The sequence below is a fragment of the Martes martes genome (genome assembly GCF_963455335.1).
Source record: "Martes martes genome assembly, chromosome: 15".
In the NCBI taxonomy this organism is placed as follows: Eukaryota; Metazoa; Chordata; class Mammalia; order Carnivora; family Mustelidae; genus Martes; species Martes martes.
Genome location: NC_137903.1, coordinates 52,187,163 through 52,206,828, shown reverse-complemented (window position 1 = coordinate 52,206,828; position 19,666 = coordinate 52,187,163). Strand labels below are relative to the sequence as shown.

At 36.2% G+C, this 19,666-nt stretch overlaps 1 protein-coding gene across 4 annotated transcripts in view; it reads right to left on the bottom strand.

Moving 5' to 3' along the window:
• ACBD6 (acyl-CoA binding domain containing 6) overlaps window positions 1-19,666 on the bottom strand; it is a 198,876-nt gene that overhangs the window by 94,750 nt on the left and 84,460 nt on the right. For 3 of the 4 annotated variants that reach the window (XM_080824395.1, XM_080824396.1, XM_080824397.1), the window contains exons 5-6: window positions 17,802-17,907; window positions 1,018-1,107 (exon numbers count right to left, since the gene is read on the bottom strand). In XM_080824395.1, the coding sequence (XP_080680521.1) occupies window positions 1,018-1,107; window positions 17,802-17,907 (196 nt within the window). The remainder of the gene's footprint in view (window positions 1-1,017; window positions 1,108-17,801; window positions 17,908-19,666) is intronic. The other variant, XR_013968020.1, reaches the window with a different exon arrangement.

Sequence of the window (19,666 nt, the reverse complement as noted above, 5' to 3'; positions counted from 1 at the left end):
TGAAAAGATATCAACATCATCAGTTGTTAAGGAAATGCAAATCAAAATCAAGCAAGATGTGGTAACACTTTGTCCCCAGTACAATGTCTATTAAAAAAGAAAATAAATGTTGACAAAGCAGTGGAGAAACTAGAACCCTCATGCATTGCTGGTAGGAATGTAAAATGGTGTGATTCCTGCGGAAATAGTTTGGAGGTTCCTTTTCAAAAACATCAAATTACCATACAACTCCAAAATTCTACTCTTAGGTACAGAACCAAGAAAACAGAAAACAAGTGTTCAAACAAAAACACATACATGAATTGCTCATAGCAACTATTTACAACTGCCAAAAAATAGAATTACTCAACTGTCCATCAACTGATGAAATGATAAACAACATGAGGTATATCCGTACAATGGTATAGTATTTAGCCATAAAAAAGAATGAAGTACTGTTACATGCTAACAGTACTTCAGTACTTCAAGGATGTTCAGTACTTCAAGGATGAACCTTGAAAACATGATGCCAAGTGACAGAAGCCATTGATTAGGGGCACCTGGGTGCCTCAGAGGGTTAAGCCTCTGCCTTCGGCTCAGGTCATGATCTCAGGGTCCTGGGATCAAGCCGTGCATCGAGCTCTCTGCTCGGCAGGGAGCCTGCTTCCCCCTCCCTCTCTCTGCCTGCGTCTCTACCTACCTGTGATCTCTGTCTGTCAAATAAATAAATAAAATTAAAAAAAAAAGAAGCCATTGATTAGATTCCATTTATATGAAATATCCAGAATATGCAAATCCACCGAAACAGAAAGCAGATTAGTTGTTGCCAAGGTCTGTGATGAGAGGGAAATAGGAGGTGACTGCTTAGCAAATACAAGGTTTCCTTCTGGGGTAATGAAAATGCGATGGTCACACAATACTGTTAACTGTATGAATGTCAATGAACTATACACTTTAAAGTGGTTAATACGGTGAATTTTCTGTTGCGTGAATTTTATCTCCATTTTTAAAAAAAGTTCCCCTCTTCATCAGTCTTACCTGACAGTTAATATCAGCTCTATACTGTAGCAGGACTGTAACTAGTTCTTTATGTCCTCGATCACATGCCCAATGGAGTAGAGCTCTGCCCTAAAAACACAAAAAAAGAAATGAATTTGTTATTCCTGTTATGAGGCCAAGTAAAACACACTTCCCTCTGACAACCATCAGTTTGCTCTGTGTATTTATAGATCTGATTCTGCTTTTCTTTTGTTTATTCATTTTATTTTTTAGATTCCACATATGAGTGAAATCATATGGTGTTTTTCTTTATTAGTCCGATTTATTTCACTTAGCATAATATCCTCTAGGTCCATCCATATTGTCTTGCCAAAAGGCAAGATCTCATCATTTTTTACAAGAGCATAATAATTGTACACACATTTGTGTGTGGGGGGGTTGTGTACACATACGGCTCTATCACAACTTCTTTATCCATTTATCTATCAATAGACACTTAGGCTGCTTTCGTATCTTGGCTACTGTATGTAATTCTGCAATAGACAGAGGGGCGCACACATCTTTTCAAATTAGTGTTTCTGTTTTGAGTAAATACCCAGTAGTGAAATTATCGGATCCTACAGTATTTGGGGGAGGGGAGGAAGAATCATATAGTATTTCTATTTTGTTAAAGATTTTATTTATTTGAGAGAGCGAGCGCACGCGTGAAAGCGAGCATGAACAGGGGGAGGGGCAGAGAGAGAGAGAGAAGCAGACTCCCTTGCTGAGCAGGGAGCCTGATGTGGAGCTTAATCCTAGGACCCTGGGATCATGACCTGAGCCAGAGACAGACTCTGAACTGACTGGGCCACCCAGGTGCCCCAAGTATTTTTATTTCTAATTTTTTAAGGAACCTCCATACTATTTTCCATGGTGTCTGCACCAATTCATGTTCCATTCATCTATGTGCCTATTTTGTGCAAACACCATACTGCTTTGATGACTACAGCTTTATAGGGTTACCTTGAAATCTGGAATTATGATACCTACAGCCTTTTCTTTCTCAAGATTGCTTTGGCTATTCAGGCTCTTTTGTGGTTCCATACAAACTTTAGGATTATTTGTTCTTGTTCTGTGAAAAACGCTGTTGGTATCTTGATAGGGATTACACTGAATCTGTAGATTGCTTTGAGCAGTATGAGCATTTTAACAGTATTGGTTCTTTCAATCCACAAGCAGGGAATATCTTTCAATTTGTTCGTGTTGTCTTTAATTTCTTTCATCAGTGTTATGTAGTTTTAGAGTACAGGTCTTTCACCTCCTTGATTAAGTTTATTCCTAAGTAATTCTGTTGTTTCTGGATGGAATGTTTTATATGTATCTGTTATATCCATCTGGTATAAGGTGTCATTAAACAATAGTGTTTCTTTATTCATTTTCTGCCTAAATTTATCCACTGATATAAATGGGATGTTAAATTCCCTACTCTTACTGAATTACCATCAATTTCTCTCTTTATGTATATATTCAGGTGCTCCAATGTTAGGTGCATAGATATTTACAATTCTTTTATCTTCTTGTTGGATTGATCTCTTTATCATTATGTAATGCCCGTCTTTGTCTCTTGCTACCACGTTTACTTTTTTTTTTTTAAGATTTTATTCATTCATTTGAGACGGAGACTGAGAGAATACAAGCAGGGGGAGAGGCAAAGGGAGAGGGAGCAGCAGATTCCCTGCTCAGCTGGAAGCCCAACATGGGTCTCTATTGCAGGACCTGAAGATGATGACCTGAGCCAAAGGCAGACGCTTAACAATCTGAGCCACCCAGGCGCCCCTACAGTGTTTGTTTTAAAGTCTATTTTGTCTGATATAAGTATTGCTACCCCAGCTTGTTTCTTGCTTCCATTTTTACGGTACATGTTTTTCTATCTCTTCACTTTCAGTCTGTATGTGTCTTTAGACCTGAAGTGAGTCTCTTGAAGGCAGCAATATAGATGGGTCCTTTTTATCCATTCTGCCACCCTGTATCTTTTGATTGTAGCATTTAGGCCATTCAAGTAATTTTTAGTAGGTATGTACTAAAAGATATAATGTTTTAAGAAAGACAAAGTAATATGTAAAACTGCAGGTTAATTATTCTAAAACTAGTTGACATAAAATGCTCTATGAAAAAAAAAATGCTCTATGGATGGGGCACCTGGGTGGCTCGGTGGGTTAAAGCCTTTGCCTTCGGCTCAGGTCATGATCCCAGGGTCCTGGGATCAAGCCCCACATCTCAGCAGGGAGCCTGCTTCCTCCTCTCTCTCTGCCTGCCTCTCCGCCTACTTGTGATCTCTGTCTGTCAAATGAATAAATAAAATCTTTAAAAAAAAAAATGCTCGGGGCTCCTGGGTGGCTCAGTGGGTTAAGCCTCTGCCTTCGGCTCAGGTCATGGTCTCAGGGTCCTGGGATCAAGCCCCACATCGGGCTGTCTGCTCAGCAGGGAGCCTGCTTCCCCCTTTCTCTCTGCCTGCCTCTCTGCCTACTTGTGATCTCGCTCTCTGTCAAATAAATAAATAAAATCTTTAAAAAAATTTTTTTTAATTTTAAAAAATGCTCTATGGGAAAGGGAATAGACTTTTCTAAATCAACTGAAAATCCCGAGTTCTACTTCTGGAATCCATGATGTACTAGCCCAATGACTAACTTCAGACTGGTCCATTTCCTCACCTACAGAGTGAAGAAAAGAATAATACTAACAGCTGTAATACCAACAGTATTTGTTGAATGAATGAACTAGAAGATAATGCATTTTTAATTTTAAAGTACTTTATAAATGTAAAATATAGTTTTCTTAAATTATCGTGTTCACTTCTTCTGGTGAAAGAAATCTTTGTTTTTTTAAGATTTATTTATTTGACAGAGAGAGGGAATGTGAGCAGAGGGAGTGAGAGAGGGTGAAGCAGGCTTCCCGCAGAGCAGACCCTGTGATCATGACCTGAGCTGAAGGCAGATGCTTAATGACTGAGCCACCCAGGTGCCCCAGTGAAAGAAATCTTACGGATAAAATATGAGTATTTAAACTTAGGTAGAAATCACAATCAGTATATCTAAATTAACTCATATATTCCTTACAATGTAAGAGAATTAAGTCAGCTTGAAACTAAGCACTGCCTGTTAATATCCCAAATTTATACTCTGAAATATCTAAAAAAACACTAATGAAGTCTGCTAATATCTATCTTCAAATGTTACACTTGCAAAACAGAATAGATGATTGTTAGGAGTCAAAGTACTAAATATGAAACATTTAACCACTGTCTACCAAAGACTCACAGTTACTATCAACATGTTAATTCTAATTTCCACATCCAGAAAATCTTGATTTAGTTAATTAAAGAAGCTCACTTGGTCCAAACAATAAAAACATACCCCAGAAGCCAAGGGCTTTTCTGAAGAAATGAGTGGTATATAGTTTAAGCCTACTTTTTGAGGGTAGAAGTGATGATGTCATTTTTAAAGAATGGAATGCTTTTCTACATTAAGTTGAAATCCCTACTTTGTCATTTTAGAAAAGATTTAAGAAGATATAAGCAGGGACAAAAAGATGGTTTTAAAGTAAAAAGTACTTTTCAAGAAAGCTTTTCTAAACCCACTTTATACTCTTTATCTTTCAGAATCTCCTCATGCACCTAGTAGTTCAACTAATTAAACCAGGATTTATTCTTGAAGAAAACATGAAACAAAGACAATCTCTTCCCTACAAATTATTCTTCTCTTTTGCTTCCATTTGCTCAATTTATTTACTTATGAATATGTTTTCCCACAGGCTTACATAAAATTCAAAGAGGAAGAAAAGCAGAAAATTTTTAAATGTGGGCAGGTTCTTTACAATTTGTTATAGCAGCAAAACTATTTTGTTCAGAGCCCACTAAGAATATCTTTTAATGGAGACAGTTCTAAAACCCAAGTAAAAAATGTGTTGTTGAGTGAAGAAAAGAGTTTCCCATGTTAAAATTTCTGTGGCTCTAATGTGTACTGACCTGCTGTTACTAAGGCACAAATTCTAAAACCCTTCATATGGACAATCAGATATTGTAATAGGACTCTTGGGGAAAATACCAATGTATAAAATATTCTATAGTTCTATTTAACTGTTTCACAGATTTCACATTAAAAGAATCAGGATTTCAAAGTCCCTATCTTTTCTCATTCTAATTTTAAGTGTATATTTTATGGCTATTAAGTTAAACTATTAACAAGAATTACTACATAGTTAAAATGATGTGTGATATACTTACACGGGGGCACCTACCAAAGTACGTAACAGTTAAGTAAGAAAACATACTATTAATATATCTAATAGTTTTACTTCAAAATGTACAGATAATTTCTACTTCTCAACCAGGTTCCTGATTTCTCCTTAGGTTTAACCCAATAGGGTTATATCGATTAATGCTAAAATATAAATCCTTAGCTGTTGCGATGGGAAAGCAGACAAGCAACACATTTTACTGTTAATGGGAGTTATATTTTAAATTTCCCATATGTGGTGCCAAAAATTTACTTTAGGGGAAACACCTATGACTGGACCTCAGTACTGATTTCTACTGTAGATATATTTTCCAGAACGGTAGCACTAGTCTAGCAATGTTTTAAGGAGGATGATGTGTTCTCAGACATGAACACTACGCTTTTTAATACGTTTTTTGACCTGTGATGTAATTAATTTTTGTAACACATTATTTTAATGGTACACTAATTAACCTTGAATTAGAATGAATTCTCTGACAATGACTTTCTGTAGAAGTGCTGAAGATATCTACATTAAGACCACCTAATGATTAATATTTTTACACAGTATTAAGAAGCTCAAAACAAGAGCAAGATTAAACATACTTGTAAATAAACAAAGATAAAATAAATCAGGCTTTGGAATTTTGCTTTCAAAATGTTCTATACCTAAATGAAGAAAAACCAGCACAACCAGGTGTCTGAATGTGATAACTATTTACTTCAAATTATAAAGTTCCTATGAACATGCTCTAATTCAAGATTATTAATTCAAGTAATAACATAATCAGTAATTTGCAGAGATGCTATCCTCATAACCATTCAGGACAAAACTAGGAAGTAAACACCTGTGTTTTCTTTCTTTTCTCTTTGTTAACCAGAAACATATCTCAACCAATACAATGCAATTACTACGTTATTTTGGATACAAGATTTCATAATCTCTCCTCTAAAAGAAAAACCATTAATTAGGTACACACTATAGCTTCTTAAGGGCTATCCAAATTCATAAAGTAGTTCATCTATTTTTTATATAATTGCTTTATTTTCTATGAATGAGATAATCTCCTACAAATTTTCAAGTTAAATGTATTTTTACTAAAAAAAAAAAAATGTATTTTTACTGTACCACAAAAGCTGACAATTCTTTGTTTCTAGTTTTAACTCTCCTGAAAAAATATCCTACAAGTATTTAGATTAGGGGGGAAAACCATTATTAAAAGGAATCCTTAGCCGCAAGGAAACTAAGAAGCACTATTTGGAGGGATCTGGATAAATTCTGGAACTCAAATACAGCGAAACCACGGGGGGTAAAAAAGAGTTCTCATCTGTTAACCAAGAGTGCATCTACTGTCCTACCTCAGACAGATGAATGACTCTTAAGTGCTTTGAAAGTGCAGGGTGGCTGCTAACCTATTAAGTGGTATTACTTTCATACCTTCTGAAAATACAGAGCGGGTCTTAATATCTTAAATGCTCCTTTGATATCCTTACTTACTTACTTGTCCTTATACCTGTAGAATTTTTTAAAACTAGATTTTCTCCTGATACCACAAATTAAATGAAAAGAGAATGCATCATAAAATGAGTCTTAATGTTCTTATGGTATTCTGAGAACACATACAAGCATATACCATCAATACAGTAGACAATAACATAGCAAAATTAGGATATTTAAATCTATGAGAGTTGTCATCTTGCTACTCTGTGCAAAAGAAATATACTGAAAACAGACTGACTTGAATTTCTCTCTGTAAAAAAAACTGGGTTTAAACAGACAATTGTGATGGAGACTGACTTCAGCTACAGATAACCTTCCACGTATGTCTCCGTCTCCTCCGTCCATCCTTATCTTCTACCCTTTGCTGCTGCCGCTGCTCTAGCGGCTGACTACAGTGACAACTACATCACCTTCAGTACCAGGAACTACAGAACGCCTCCTACTCACACCTCCCTCTCAAGAGCGAACCGACAATGTTGTTTCAAAAATTTAAAGACAGGATTAGGACTGGGAGGCCACTTAAGGAGTCTAGATGCACCTAGCATGGAAGGCAGTGGCTCCCTGTAGGATAGTTTATTTACTAGCGTATTTATTTACTAGCATTAAAGAGAATACCACATACCAATATGTGTGATACACATTTAAATCAGCAACTAATTGATCTCTTTCACTGTCTAAGATCTAAGGTAAAGAGAAATGATGTTGCTGAGTTATCAGGGAACTGAGAAGCATTTTAAATTTACTACTTAAAAAAAAATTTCTTCACAAGGAGTTACGAAGCCATAATGTTAGTGACTTCAGGATGAAGAAATAAGCAGGGGAGTTATTACCTTATCCTATATAAAATAAGTAAAAATAGGTTGCCATGAAAACGGCCCAGGTGTCCATCACAAGGCAATGGATAAATAATGATATATTTATATGATGGAATATTACTCAGTAATATAAAAAAAGGAAGAACTGACTTACAGAACAAACTGAATGAATCTCAAAAACATAATGCTAAATGGAAGAAAACTAACACAGAAAGTACATGTTATGATTCCATTTACATAAAGTTCTAGAACATACAAAACCAATCCATAGTAGAAAATTTATAAGAACAATGGTTACCTTTGTGGAATCAGAAGAACGAACCAGCTAGGAAGGGGCGGGATGGAACTTTTTGGGGTGACAGTAATGTTCTATCTTGCCAGGAGTTTCACTTACATAGGTATATTAATTGAATGTGTAGTTAAGATTTGGGCATTTCACTGTATGTAAATTGCTATCTCAAAAGAAAAAACAAACTAGTAGTGAATTCTGGTAAATGATATGAGGCTAGAAATGTGCTGTCCGCAAAATAATCTGAAACGCATCTAAAACAGGACTGACTGATGGACAGATAGACAGATAGATATTGATAAAGCAAGCACAGTAAAAAATTAGTGGTAGAATCTAGGTATATCTAGGGATACAGATATTCACTGTAAAATTCTTTCAACTTTGCTGTATGCTTAAAATTTTTCATAGTAAAGTGTTGGAAAAAAAATCAAACAAAAATTTGTTCCCACATTCATAGCAACATTATTCATAATAGCCAAAATATGAAAGTAATTCAAGTGTCCAAAGACAGATAAACAAAATGTGGTACACGCATACAATATAATATTATTTTAAAATGGAAGGTAATTCTGACAGATGTAATAACATAGATGAATCTGAAGATGTTACGCTAAGTGGAGTAAGTCAGGCACAAAGGACAAATACTTGCGATTCCATTTACAAAAGATACCTAAAGTAGTCACATTCATGGAGATAGAAAGTAGAATGGTGGTTGCCAGGGGTGGGAGGTGTTGGGGTTGGAAATGAGGGAGGATATGAGGAGTTAGCGTTTAATGAGTACAGACTTTTGTTTGGGGAAGATGAAAAGATTCTATAGATGGATGGTGGTGATAGTTGCACAGTAAAGTGAATGTATTTAGTGCCACAGAACTATACAGTTCAAAATGGCTAAAATGGTAAGTTTTATGTTATGTATATTTTATCACAATAAAAAAATAAAAAGTAAGGTGCCAAAAGCTCATAAGACTTAACCTACTTTTACTGTTTTCTGATTTTGTATTAAACATGAGCTTCTTATATATAGTTAGGCGTGATTTTGAAATGGTGCTGGCTACATTAATGCAAATGAGAATAACGTGACAGTTTAGAATGCATTTCCCAATTATTAGTGTGATTCGATGAGTTCCTTCAAATTACTATTTTAATCAAATACACAATCAAAATAACACATATTCAACTGCAGAAATTTAAGCAAATACTTTTTTTTCCCTTTCTCAAATCTTAAATAAAAGCATAAATTTAGCCTCAATATAGTGACTCTGAGTCTTAAACCTTTTGTTAGGTTAACACTATCAGTTTCACCAGATTCTGCAGCAGTTTCTCAAGGCAAAAACATGCAAATTATATTCTGACATGAGCTACAAATTTAAAGCAAAGCAAGAAGGGGAAGGGAGGAAGAGAAAGGTAACTTCCTCAAAGCATTTGAAAGAATCAACAAACATACGGAGAACAGTACGGTAAGTATAACTACAAAACTTTTTTTTTTTAATCTTTTTTTTTTAAGATTTTATTTATTTATTTGACAGAGAGAGAGATCAAAAATAGGCGGAGAGGCAGGCAGAGAGAGGAGGAAGCAGGCTCCCCGCTGAGCAGAGAGCCCGATATGGGGCTCGATCCCAGGACCCTGGGATCATGACCTGAGCTGAAGGCAGAGGCTTAACCCGGCTTAACCCACTGAGCCACCAGACGCCCCTTGTGTTTTTTTTTTTAATAAAACTTTTTTCTGTTACGTGAAATACAACGTCATTGTATATAATTACAATATCATCTGGAAACACCATGTAATTTTCTCCAATTAGAATTATGTGTCTTAAAAAAAAAAAGAAATACATGTCTTACTATATTAGTAGTAATTACAACTTGAATAAATATAAGATATATACCAGGAACTATAGTTATTCATGATAAAATAACTTCATAATGAAATATGAATTATTTAAAAGCATTTTATATATATGTTCATGTGCCGTTGTAGTTATAGATCCAAATATATACATTTCCAGCAATATATGATTGTGTTTATTTCAATATGTGGAAATGCAAGCATATCATTTATGACTATAAATTAAATTTCTACTATGACTTATTTTATGGCTATAATTAAATTTCTTTATGTGCTTACAGCAAATTTTAAGTGCAATAAGTGTAATTTTTAGTCATCTAAGGCAAAACTGAAATTGGGTTGAACTTGCTGGATGAACATTTTAAATAAAGTCATATACAATCCCAAAGAATCCTAGGCAATCAGTAATGAAATCTCTCAAGCTCAAATATCAGCTAGACAGACACAAAGAACTGGATGTCCTTTCAAAACTGTAATTGTCACCCAACTTATTATAGTAGGGAAATGTCTTTTTCTCATAAAGGGGTTAAAAATACTTAGCTAGCAATTTAATTCTGACATTTCATAATTTTAGTCCATCACCAAGGCTTACCAAGTTGTTGTTTTATCTGCTGGAGGTTTAAAAGTCATGAAGCAATACCATTTATTTTATTTAGGATGTTAAGTTTGATTCTAATTTTAAGCTCTCATTTCCCTCATGTTCTTAAATTAATTCATACAAATCCCTGATTAATAATAAAAGGCTCGCCATCAGTATTCAAGGCCCAGCCTGAGATGTCATGGCTGAGAGGGCAGAAATCTGCTTGGAGCAATGAGAGAACCCAACTGAATTCTTGGCGTCTCAGTCTATGAATGTGTAAGCACTTCATCTGTTCCTGGAAACACAATGTTCTGGCAGGCTGGGGGTAAAGGTAGCTGCATGGGTAACAAACTGGAAGACCCGGGAAGCCACACTACATCAAAGTAATGGAATGACAGAAGCACTACATTTTACAAGTTTCTTTTATCTTTGCAAAAAACCAACCAAACAAACAAAACTGTGTCAGTGTAAGCTATTTGTGTTCTCGACGTTTTATTCCTATCACTCCTGTCCAATGATCTTTGCAAAGGTCATGTGGTAGATTTGGTAAATTTCCAATTTCTTTCATGAAACGTTGCAAAGCAGAGAATAACACTAGCAGGGCCAACTGGAAGTTGTACATCCTTCTTAAATCCAAAGGCAAAAAGAACAGTCCCTCAGACCTGCATTTCCACTTAGCAGTTATTTTCAGTAAGTGAAAGCACGTCTCTGAATTAGTTCCTGTCTGTAAAATGAGGATAGCATTTACCTTACAGGGTTGTTGGGAAGATAGTAAGTGAAAGTACTCTGTAACCTAAAACACACACCATATAAAGTATTATTATTTGAAAGATGGAAAATCCTAACAGGGAACGTCTAGTATATGCACAATACGTTCCAGGGTAAAAGTGACCTTCAAAAGTGGAAGTGACCTTCCAATTTCCAATTCCGTATATAAGGAGCTTGGAAGTGGCCACTCCTTCCTAACAACAAGCAAAATGCTGAACAGGTTGAAAAATCAACTATTCTTGCTGGATCCATAAGAGAGGGGAAGACATGGGGTGCCTGGGTGGCTCAGTTAATTAAGCGTCTGCCTTCACCACAGGTTACGATCCCAGAGTCCTAGGTTCCAGTCCTGTATCAGGCTCCCTGCTGGGTGGGGAAGGGAAGAAGCCTGTTTCTCCCTCTGCCCCTCCCCCAACTTGGGCTTACTCTCTCTCACTCGTGCACTCTCTCTCTCTCAAATAAATAAAATTTTTGGAAGAAAAGGGGGGGGGAGACACAAGGCAAACCTTGTGCCCTCAAGACTAGAGAGACAGACAGGTGAACTCAACTTTTCTATAGCAGAACTTTATAAGTGAAAACTGCCCCAGAACTGCCAGAAAGAAAAACCTGACTACAACGGACAAAACTGACAAATTGCTGAAGGCTCAGGGTGGACAGCTCTGAGAGTTAAAAACTCCAAGGGAATCTTCTCCTGGTGGGGAGGCTACACAACATTGCAAGATTTACCTCCAGGAGTTTGGCCAGGTTCCCAAAGTAACTATCAGAGAAAACCCCTCCTGATTCTGAAGCCAGAAATGAATCCTTTTGAAATATATGAGAGCACTGTGTTCTTAGAAAGACCTGCCTTTGGGGAAAACCAGTTAACCAGTGCCTAACCTGCTAGAGGATTATCAGAGCCCACTGAGCTGAGGCAAGGGAAATACCCAACTCCAGCCTACTCTAGCCATCCTGTACCACCTAACCAGGGAGGAAAAAAGACAGAACCACTTGTGGGATTCACAAACCAGGACACACAGATTCACTAAAAACTGAGACCTCATCATAGGATGATAGAGCCCTTTGCCTCTTCCACACCTCACCACTATATTACTAAAGAACTATTTACAGCAGTTCCTTTTACCCAGTATGTGATGTGCAGCTACTAGTAAAAATTACAAATCATACCAAGGGTAAAAAAATATAATCTGAAGAGACAGAGCAATTATCAGACCCAAATATGCAAAGACATTGGAATTATAAGGCTAAGAATTTATAAGAACTATGATTAATATGCCAAAGGCGCTAAGAGATAAAATCGACAGTGTGCAAGAACAGATGGACCACGTAAGCAAAGACATAGAACTTCTAAGGAAGAACCAAAAAGAAATGCTAGAGCTTTAAAAAAAAAAAAAACTGTAATAGAAATAAAAAATGCCTTTGATGGGTTTATTAGTGGCCTGGATATGACTAAGGAAATAATCTTTGAGCTAGAGGATACACCTAACAGAATCCATGAAAACTGAAAATCAAAGAGAATAAAGACTGAAAAAAACCAGAATAGAACACCCAAGAACTGTGGGAAAACAAAAGGTGTGACGTATGCATAATGGGGATACCAGAAGCAGAAGAAACAGAAGATGGTACAGAAGAAGTATATGAAACAATGACTGGATTTCCCCAAATTAATGCTAGACACCAAGCCACAGATCCAGGAAGCTCAGAAAACACCAAGCAAGATAAATGCCAAAACCAAACCAAAACAAAAAACTGCACCTAGGCATATTGTTTTCAAGCTACAGAAAATGAAAGACAAAGAAAAATCTTGAAAGAAGCTGGAGAAAAGAAACACCTTACTTATAAAGAACAAAGATAAGAATTATATCTAATTTCTCCTCAGAAACCGTGCAAGAGGGGTCCCTGGGTGGCTCAGTCAGTTAAGCTCTGCCTCTTGCTTTCAGCTCAGGTCATGATCTTTGGGTGGTGAGATTGAGCCCTCCATCGGGCTCCATGCGCTCAGTGTGGAGCCTGCTTGACATTCTCTCTCTTCTCTCTACCCCTGCCCCCACGCCTGCACTCTAAATAAATAAAATCTTTAAAAAAAAGAAAGAAAGAAAGATAGAAACCAGGCAAGCAAGAGAGTAGTTTTGAAAAAACTCCACCAACCTAGAATTATGTATCCTGAGAAATTCTCCTTCAAAAACAAAGGAGAAATAGATGTTCTCAAACAAACACTGAAGAAATCCGTTGCCAGTAGAACTTGCAAAAAATGTTAAAAGAAGTTCTTTAGAGAGAAGGAAAATAATACATGTCAGAAACTTCGATCTACATAAGAAGAACAGAGAAGAAGGAGTAAGTGAGGGCAAAATAAAAACTTTTTGTTTTTTTTATTTTTCACTGATCTAACAGATAACAGTTTGTTCAAAATAACAGCAGTGTTGTGCTCAATTATGTATGCTTATATGTAAGTGCAATGAGTGACAGCAAAGATACAAGGAACTAGAAGGATAAATTAAGATTATTTTATTATTATCTTATTATCATAAGATAACTATTCATGAAATGGTATCATGTTATCATGATAATAGAAATAGACTTGGGTTAGTTATAAATGTATATTGCAAACTCCAGGGCAACCACTAAAAAAATGGTTAAAAAAAAAAAGAGGCCTAACTGATAAGCTAAGAAAGGAGAGAAAATGGAATCCTATTAAATCCTCAATTAAAATCCAAAAAGTGGAAAAAGAGAAGACAAAAATAGGAACAAAGAACAAGTGTAACAAATAGAAAACAGTAACAGAAATGATAGATACTAATCCAACTGTATCAATAATCACTTTGAAAGTCAGTGGTCTAAATACAACAGTTAAAAGACAGATTGTCTCAGTGGATTAAAAACATGATCCCACTATACTGTGTCATAAGAAACCCACTTTAAATATAATGACACATACAGAGTAAAAGCAAATGTTTGGAGAAAAATATACCATGTTAATAAAAAGATAAGAAAAAGATCAATGGTTGGAGCAGAGCAGGGAGTATAACAAGGCAGAGCACATAGGATTTTAAAGGCAGTGAAAATATTTTGCATGATATTAAAATGATGGATAGATATTCTACATTTGTCCAAACCCACACCAAGAGTCAACCCTAAGATAAACTATGGACTTTGGGTGATTACAAGTATCAGTGTAGGTTCATCCTTGGTAAAAAATGTACCATTCTGGTGAGTGATGTTAATAATGGGGTTGGCTATACACATGTAGGAGGTAGGGGGGTATATGGGAAGGAAGTCTCTGCACCTTCCTCTCATTTTATTGTAAACCTAAAACTTCTCTAAAAAAATTAAGCCTTTGAAAAAAAAGAGTCAGGGTGCCTGGGTGGCTTAGTTGGTTGGGTGTCTGACGCTTGGTTTCAGCTGGGGTCATGATCTTAGGGTCATGGGCTTGAGCCCTGTGCTGGGCTCCCAGTGGGGAGTCTGCTTATCCCTCTCCCTCCCCCATTGCCCCTCCCCCTGCACACATGTATACACTCCCTCTTTCTCTAAAATAAATAGATGAGTGAAATCTTAAAGAGTTAAGTGATCTTCATTCATTTCTTCATATTATCACATTCAGATTATCCATTAAAAATAATCAAGATAGCTAAAATTTATTGAGTGCTTGTTATGTGTGTGTCAGATATTATTTAAGTGCTTTATATATATTAACTGATTTAATCCTCAAAACAATGCTGACACAGGTACTATGATAATCTCCATTTTATACACACGGAAACTGAGACACAAAATAAACCTGACAAACGGCATATAGCTAGGAAGTGACAGTGCAAAGATTTGAACCTATGTAGTCTAGCTCATCACAATTACACTGCTTCTCTTTTTCTTTTTAAAGATTTATTTATTTATATCGGAGAGCAAGAGCAAGAGAGAGCGAGAGAGAGAGAGCGAGCGAGCGAGCGCACAAGTGGGAGGGGCAGGGAGAGGGAGAATCTCAAGCAGACTCTGCACTGAGCACGGAGCCCAATGTGGGGCTCGATCTCATGACTCCGAGATCTCAACCTGAGCTGAAACCAAGAGTCAGACACTCAACCAACTGTGCCACCCAGATGCCCCTATAATATACTGCTCTTACTTATTCATTCATTTAATCATTCATTAGTTTGTCAAATATTTATTGGGCATATGGAATATGCCCAAAACTCTAACTGAAACATTTTTAACATGGAAGATCTCAGAATATTTACCTTTCTCAGGAAGCTACTAGAGGAAATGCTCCATCAAAACCAGGAAACAAATAAAAAAAGAAGCTACTGGAAGAGATATTCATCTAAACAAGGAAGTAAACAATAAAAGACTTGGGATCCAGGAAACAGAAGACTCCAGGAGAGAAGGGAAGGGTATTCCTAAGACAGTGGTAAAGCGTAATCCTAGGATGGCATCTATACAGTAGGCCTAGAGAGCACCCAGGTGAGATCAGAGAAAAAGAAAGGAGAACTCCAGAAGGGGTATCGCTAAAACGGTATGGGATTGATTACCTGATGTGCGTGACTGCACAGAGAAGACCTCCGTTGGGCAATTTGAGGAAAGATTTAATGACAGAAACATAGAAGATATAAAAACAAAAAAAGAAGCTATGATTAGCCTTTAGAAAAAACAGAATGTTGTACTATGGCATGTAGATCATACTATTCATAATTATATAATTATTTATTTCCTTCCCACCTGTGCATTGTTTCCCTGTCATCAGAAAAGGTGTCCTACCACCCAGTTTGGCTTCGTGGCTTGTTCTGGCCAAAGGAATGTGAGTAGATATGACACACGCCACATCTATGCAAAAGCTTTAAATGTATTTGTGGGGTCTGATTCTGTCAGTCTTTAGTTCTGCCCCAGTGTCTATCCACTGAGACTGGATCTCAGAATGAGAATGAGAAGATACATGAAATTGAAATGAACTGAGCCCAAACAACGCTAGCGAACATAGCAGACAGAGCCTGATACAAAACCCTCCTGAAATGTGAGCAAGAAATAGATGTAGTTATTAGCCACTGAAATGTGGCTAACCACAAAAGCTGACTAGTACACACAGTACACCTAAGCTCAGCAATGTGCATAACTTACATAGAAACAAAAATATAACTACTTTATACCTACATTATAATTACTTATAAAATAATAATAATATTTTAACATTGATTCTCTAGAGATTCAATCAGAAAATGAAACTAAATGTTTGATATAACTGTTAGGGGGGTGGGAAGAGGAGAGAGGAATACAAATAAAACAGCTAAATCCTAATATAGCAGAAAAGAAAATCAGTAATGGTTAAAGTTGGAAAATCAAGAGATACATGCATGCTATCTAGAAATATGCAGGTAAATTGCAAAAGAAACAACGAAAAGAACTGAAAGTTTTTGCCTCAAGGCAGCTAGAATCAATGTGAGAAGGATTCAGGTAACGGAATACTTTTTTGTTAGAGGGCTTATAGTACTGATTTTTGTTGAACTACCTACATGTATTAATTTTATAAAAATCTTAACTCCCAAGTACAAAAACAAAAAATAACAAAATCAAGGGAAGCAGTTACACATGATTTACTGGGGCGGGGGGAGGGGGAAGTATTCTAATCCCGAAATGCAAAAAAACAGCCTAGTTGGATCAAAAGACCTGGTTTTATTATTTCCCAACCCGGCTTTTACCTTTCTCTAGCTACATCTTTCTTAGCTGTTTGTTTCATTACTTGGGGGAGAACAAACATATTACTGGTCCCTCTATACTACAGAATTATAGTCTTTCCCAATATCATTGACAACATATTACAGGAAAGACACTGCCTAACAATTAGATAATATTAAAGGCTAACCTGTATAAAGAGCTGTCAATATGTACACTGATTATTTATCTACTCCACACATTATCTATGATCACTGCATGTCTTCTTCCTAATAATTGTTACCTTTCAGTCATTTTGATCATCTTTCATTGCATTATTAAAGAATGAGTAAAATGAGGAAAACTCAGTTAGTAAATTTTGCTCCCTATTTAACAACTATAATCCAGGACAGTTTAAACTCAATATGTGAACAGTTTTATTCACAAAACAAATAAATTAAAAAGCAGTATGTTTTACAAAATAATTTAGTATAGAATCCCTTTACATAGCAGGCCCACATTTAAATGAATGGATTTACCAGGGTGCTTGGGTAGCTTAGTTGGGCCGACTCTCGATTTCAGCTCAGGTCATGATTCAGGGTTGTGAGATCAAGCCCCACATCAGGATCTGAGCTGGGTGTGGAGCCTGCTTCACAGTGTCTCCCTCTGCCCCTCCCTCCCCCATCCCATCTGTTTCTCTTCCTCTCTTCAAAAAAAAAAAAAAAAAAAGAAGAAGAAGAAAGAAAGAGAATGGATTTATCAAAATTCTGACACACTGTTTTCTAGAAATATATTTACTGAGAAAGGACAATATATCTATTTGAAGTGTAATGAAAGAAGACACCAAAACTATTTATATTTTAAAATTACCTATAGATTTCACTTAATAGGTTAACAGTCTCTCTCTGTACTGTGAAGAAACAGAAGTTACTGGACCGCAGCAAGTTTCAGCTAGTAACTTACACAACATCAACAGATGGATGGATACATACACGGAAAGGATCTTAACTGGGAAACACCGTTTCATATAAATATCCTGAAACAATCTTAACCATACTATACTTTGAGTTGTAGTTCATAGGCCATTTCGAAAAGAAGCACTGGGGTAGAATAACAAAGCATAAGAAAATAATTAAGGCATGTTTTCCATACCTCTTCATCTTTCATATTCACATCCACATTTTTCGATTTGATGACTTTGGTTACATGGTCAATGTTGTTTTCCCTGCAGTAATCAAATATGTTTTTGTCTTCTTCCCTAATTAGAGTAAAAATAAAAAGTGTCTCACTAGGTAATACATAAAAGTTACATATTTTTAACACAACCTGTTTACTGCTGACAAACATCAATGGAATCTGTTTTCATAAAGAATTTTATATAAATAATAATGGATTTTCCCTAAGACATAATATATCCATTCTCTAAAGACTAAAGTTCTTAGCAACTATAATAGGGAAAAGCTTCATCTGCTTTAACAAGTTACACCAGTATAATGATATAACGCCTTGAGTAGATTTTCTCAGCCCTCTCTCTCTCTGCAGGTCCTTCGACATGCTGACAAGCACCCATTTCCTGACTCAGAATTTTCAATAGTAGCACTGCAGTAATGAGGCTATTTGCTATTGTCTATACAGAGGTCTCAAAAGATCAGGACACAGCTTACTACCTGTCTTACAGGATAACATAACAAGCTGGTTGCTACCTAGGTTTAAAGCGTGCGCGCGCGCGTGTGTGTATACACATAAATATATACACACATACACACTAATGTAATTTTCTTAAAGACAGAAAGCAATTTTCTTAAGGGAAAGACAGAGCATCACAAAATTCAGAAATCTTTCATGAAGTATTAGAAACAAAGACTAGGAACAAAAACTGGGACACATATTATACCCAGCACTATTCTAAGTAAATTGGTAGACTAAATTCATTCACTCTTATCCAACAACTTCACAAAGAAAAAGGTAAAGAGAGATTACATGACCTGCCAAATGGCATCACATTTATTACAGGTAGAACAAGCGTATATAGTACATTTTTTTATCATATCAAGCTACATCTCAACTAGTCAGCTGGTCTATTCTAAAATCTAATGCGGAAGTTCTTAGCATGAGGTCTATGAGTTCTCAAACATAGTACACAGAATTGTATAAATGTGTATACATTTTTCTCAGTGTGTTGTGTGTATGTGGGGGTATGGGAGCTTCAATGAAGAGTCTCAAAAAAATCACTAATTCCCAAAAGGATAAGTAATTTGGAATATTATCAATGAAACTGTTCTATATGTGGACTACATTTTCTGGACAGGCATATAAGAATGAAATCTGAGTTCCAAAAGCTATACTAGTATGTTTTATAACCTGCGGGGCCATAGGTTCCATCCACCAAAAATGAAAGCAACTGGCCTTAGGAGTCCTTCTATCTTAAAAACCAACTTAAATACTTTATACCCTATAAAAAGTTATTTTCACTCAGAGGTAATTAACTTAAAACATCCTACTCTGGCATTAACCATCTAAGCTCTCCTTATGCGTGTGATGTATTTAATTGAGCACCTACTACATGCAAGACACTGGGCAAGACTGTTGATGACATGAGGATAAATAAGAAACTTTATGTTCAATACATGTAGACTACAGCTGGGATGAGAAAATCTATATACGATTAATATAAGGTAAGGACGATTTTTTAAAAGGCCTGTAAGAGTACAGAGCTCAGCTGGAGAAAATGAGGTAGACTTCCAGGAAGAAACAGGTTTAAAAGGAATATACAAAGGTCCATTTTGCAGAGGTAAAAAATGCTCTTCCAGATCATTACTCTGAAAGAAAACAGAGAAGTCTGAGGCCAAGATCCCAGAATGGGGAAGTATAACTTTTAAAATTAAAGCTGTGTGTAATACCACTTTAGCTATACTTAGCTCTCACAGAAAATACCATTTCTGTGAAAGTGTATTAAAAATTCTGACTTGGGAATAATAGGGACCCACTATTTTCATCTAATCCAGTAAGAAAGGCCC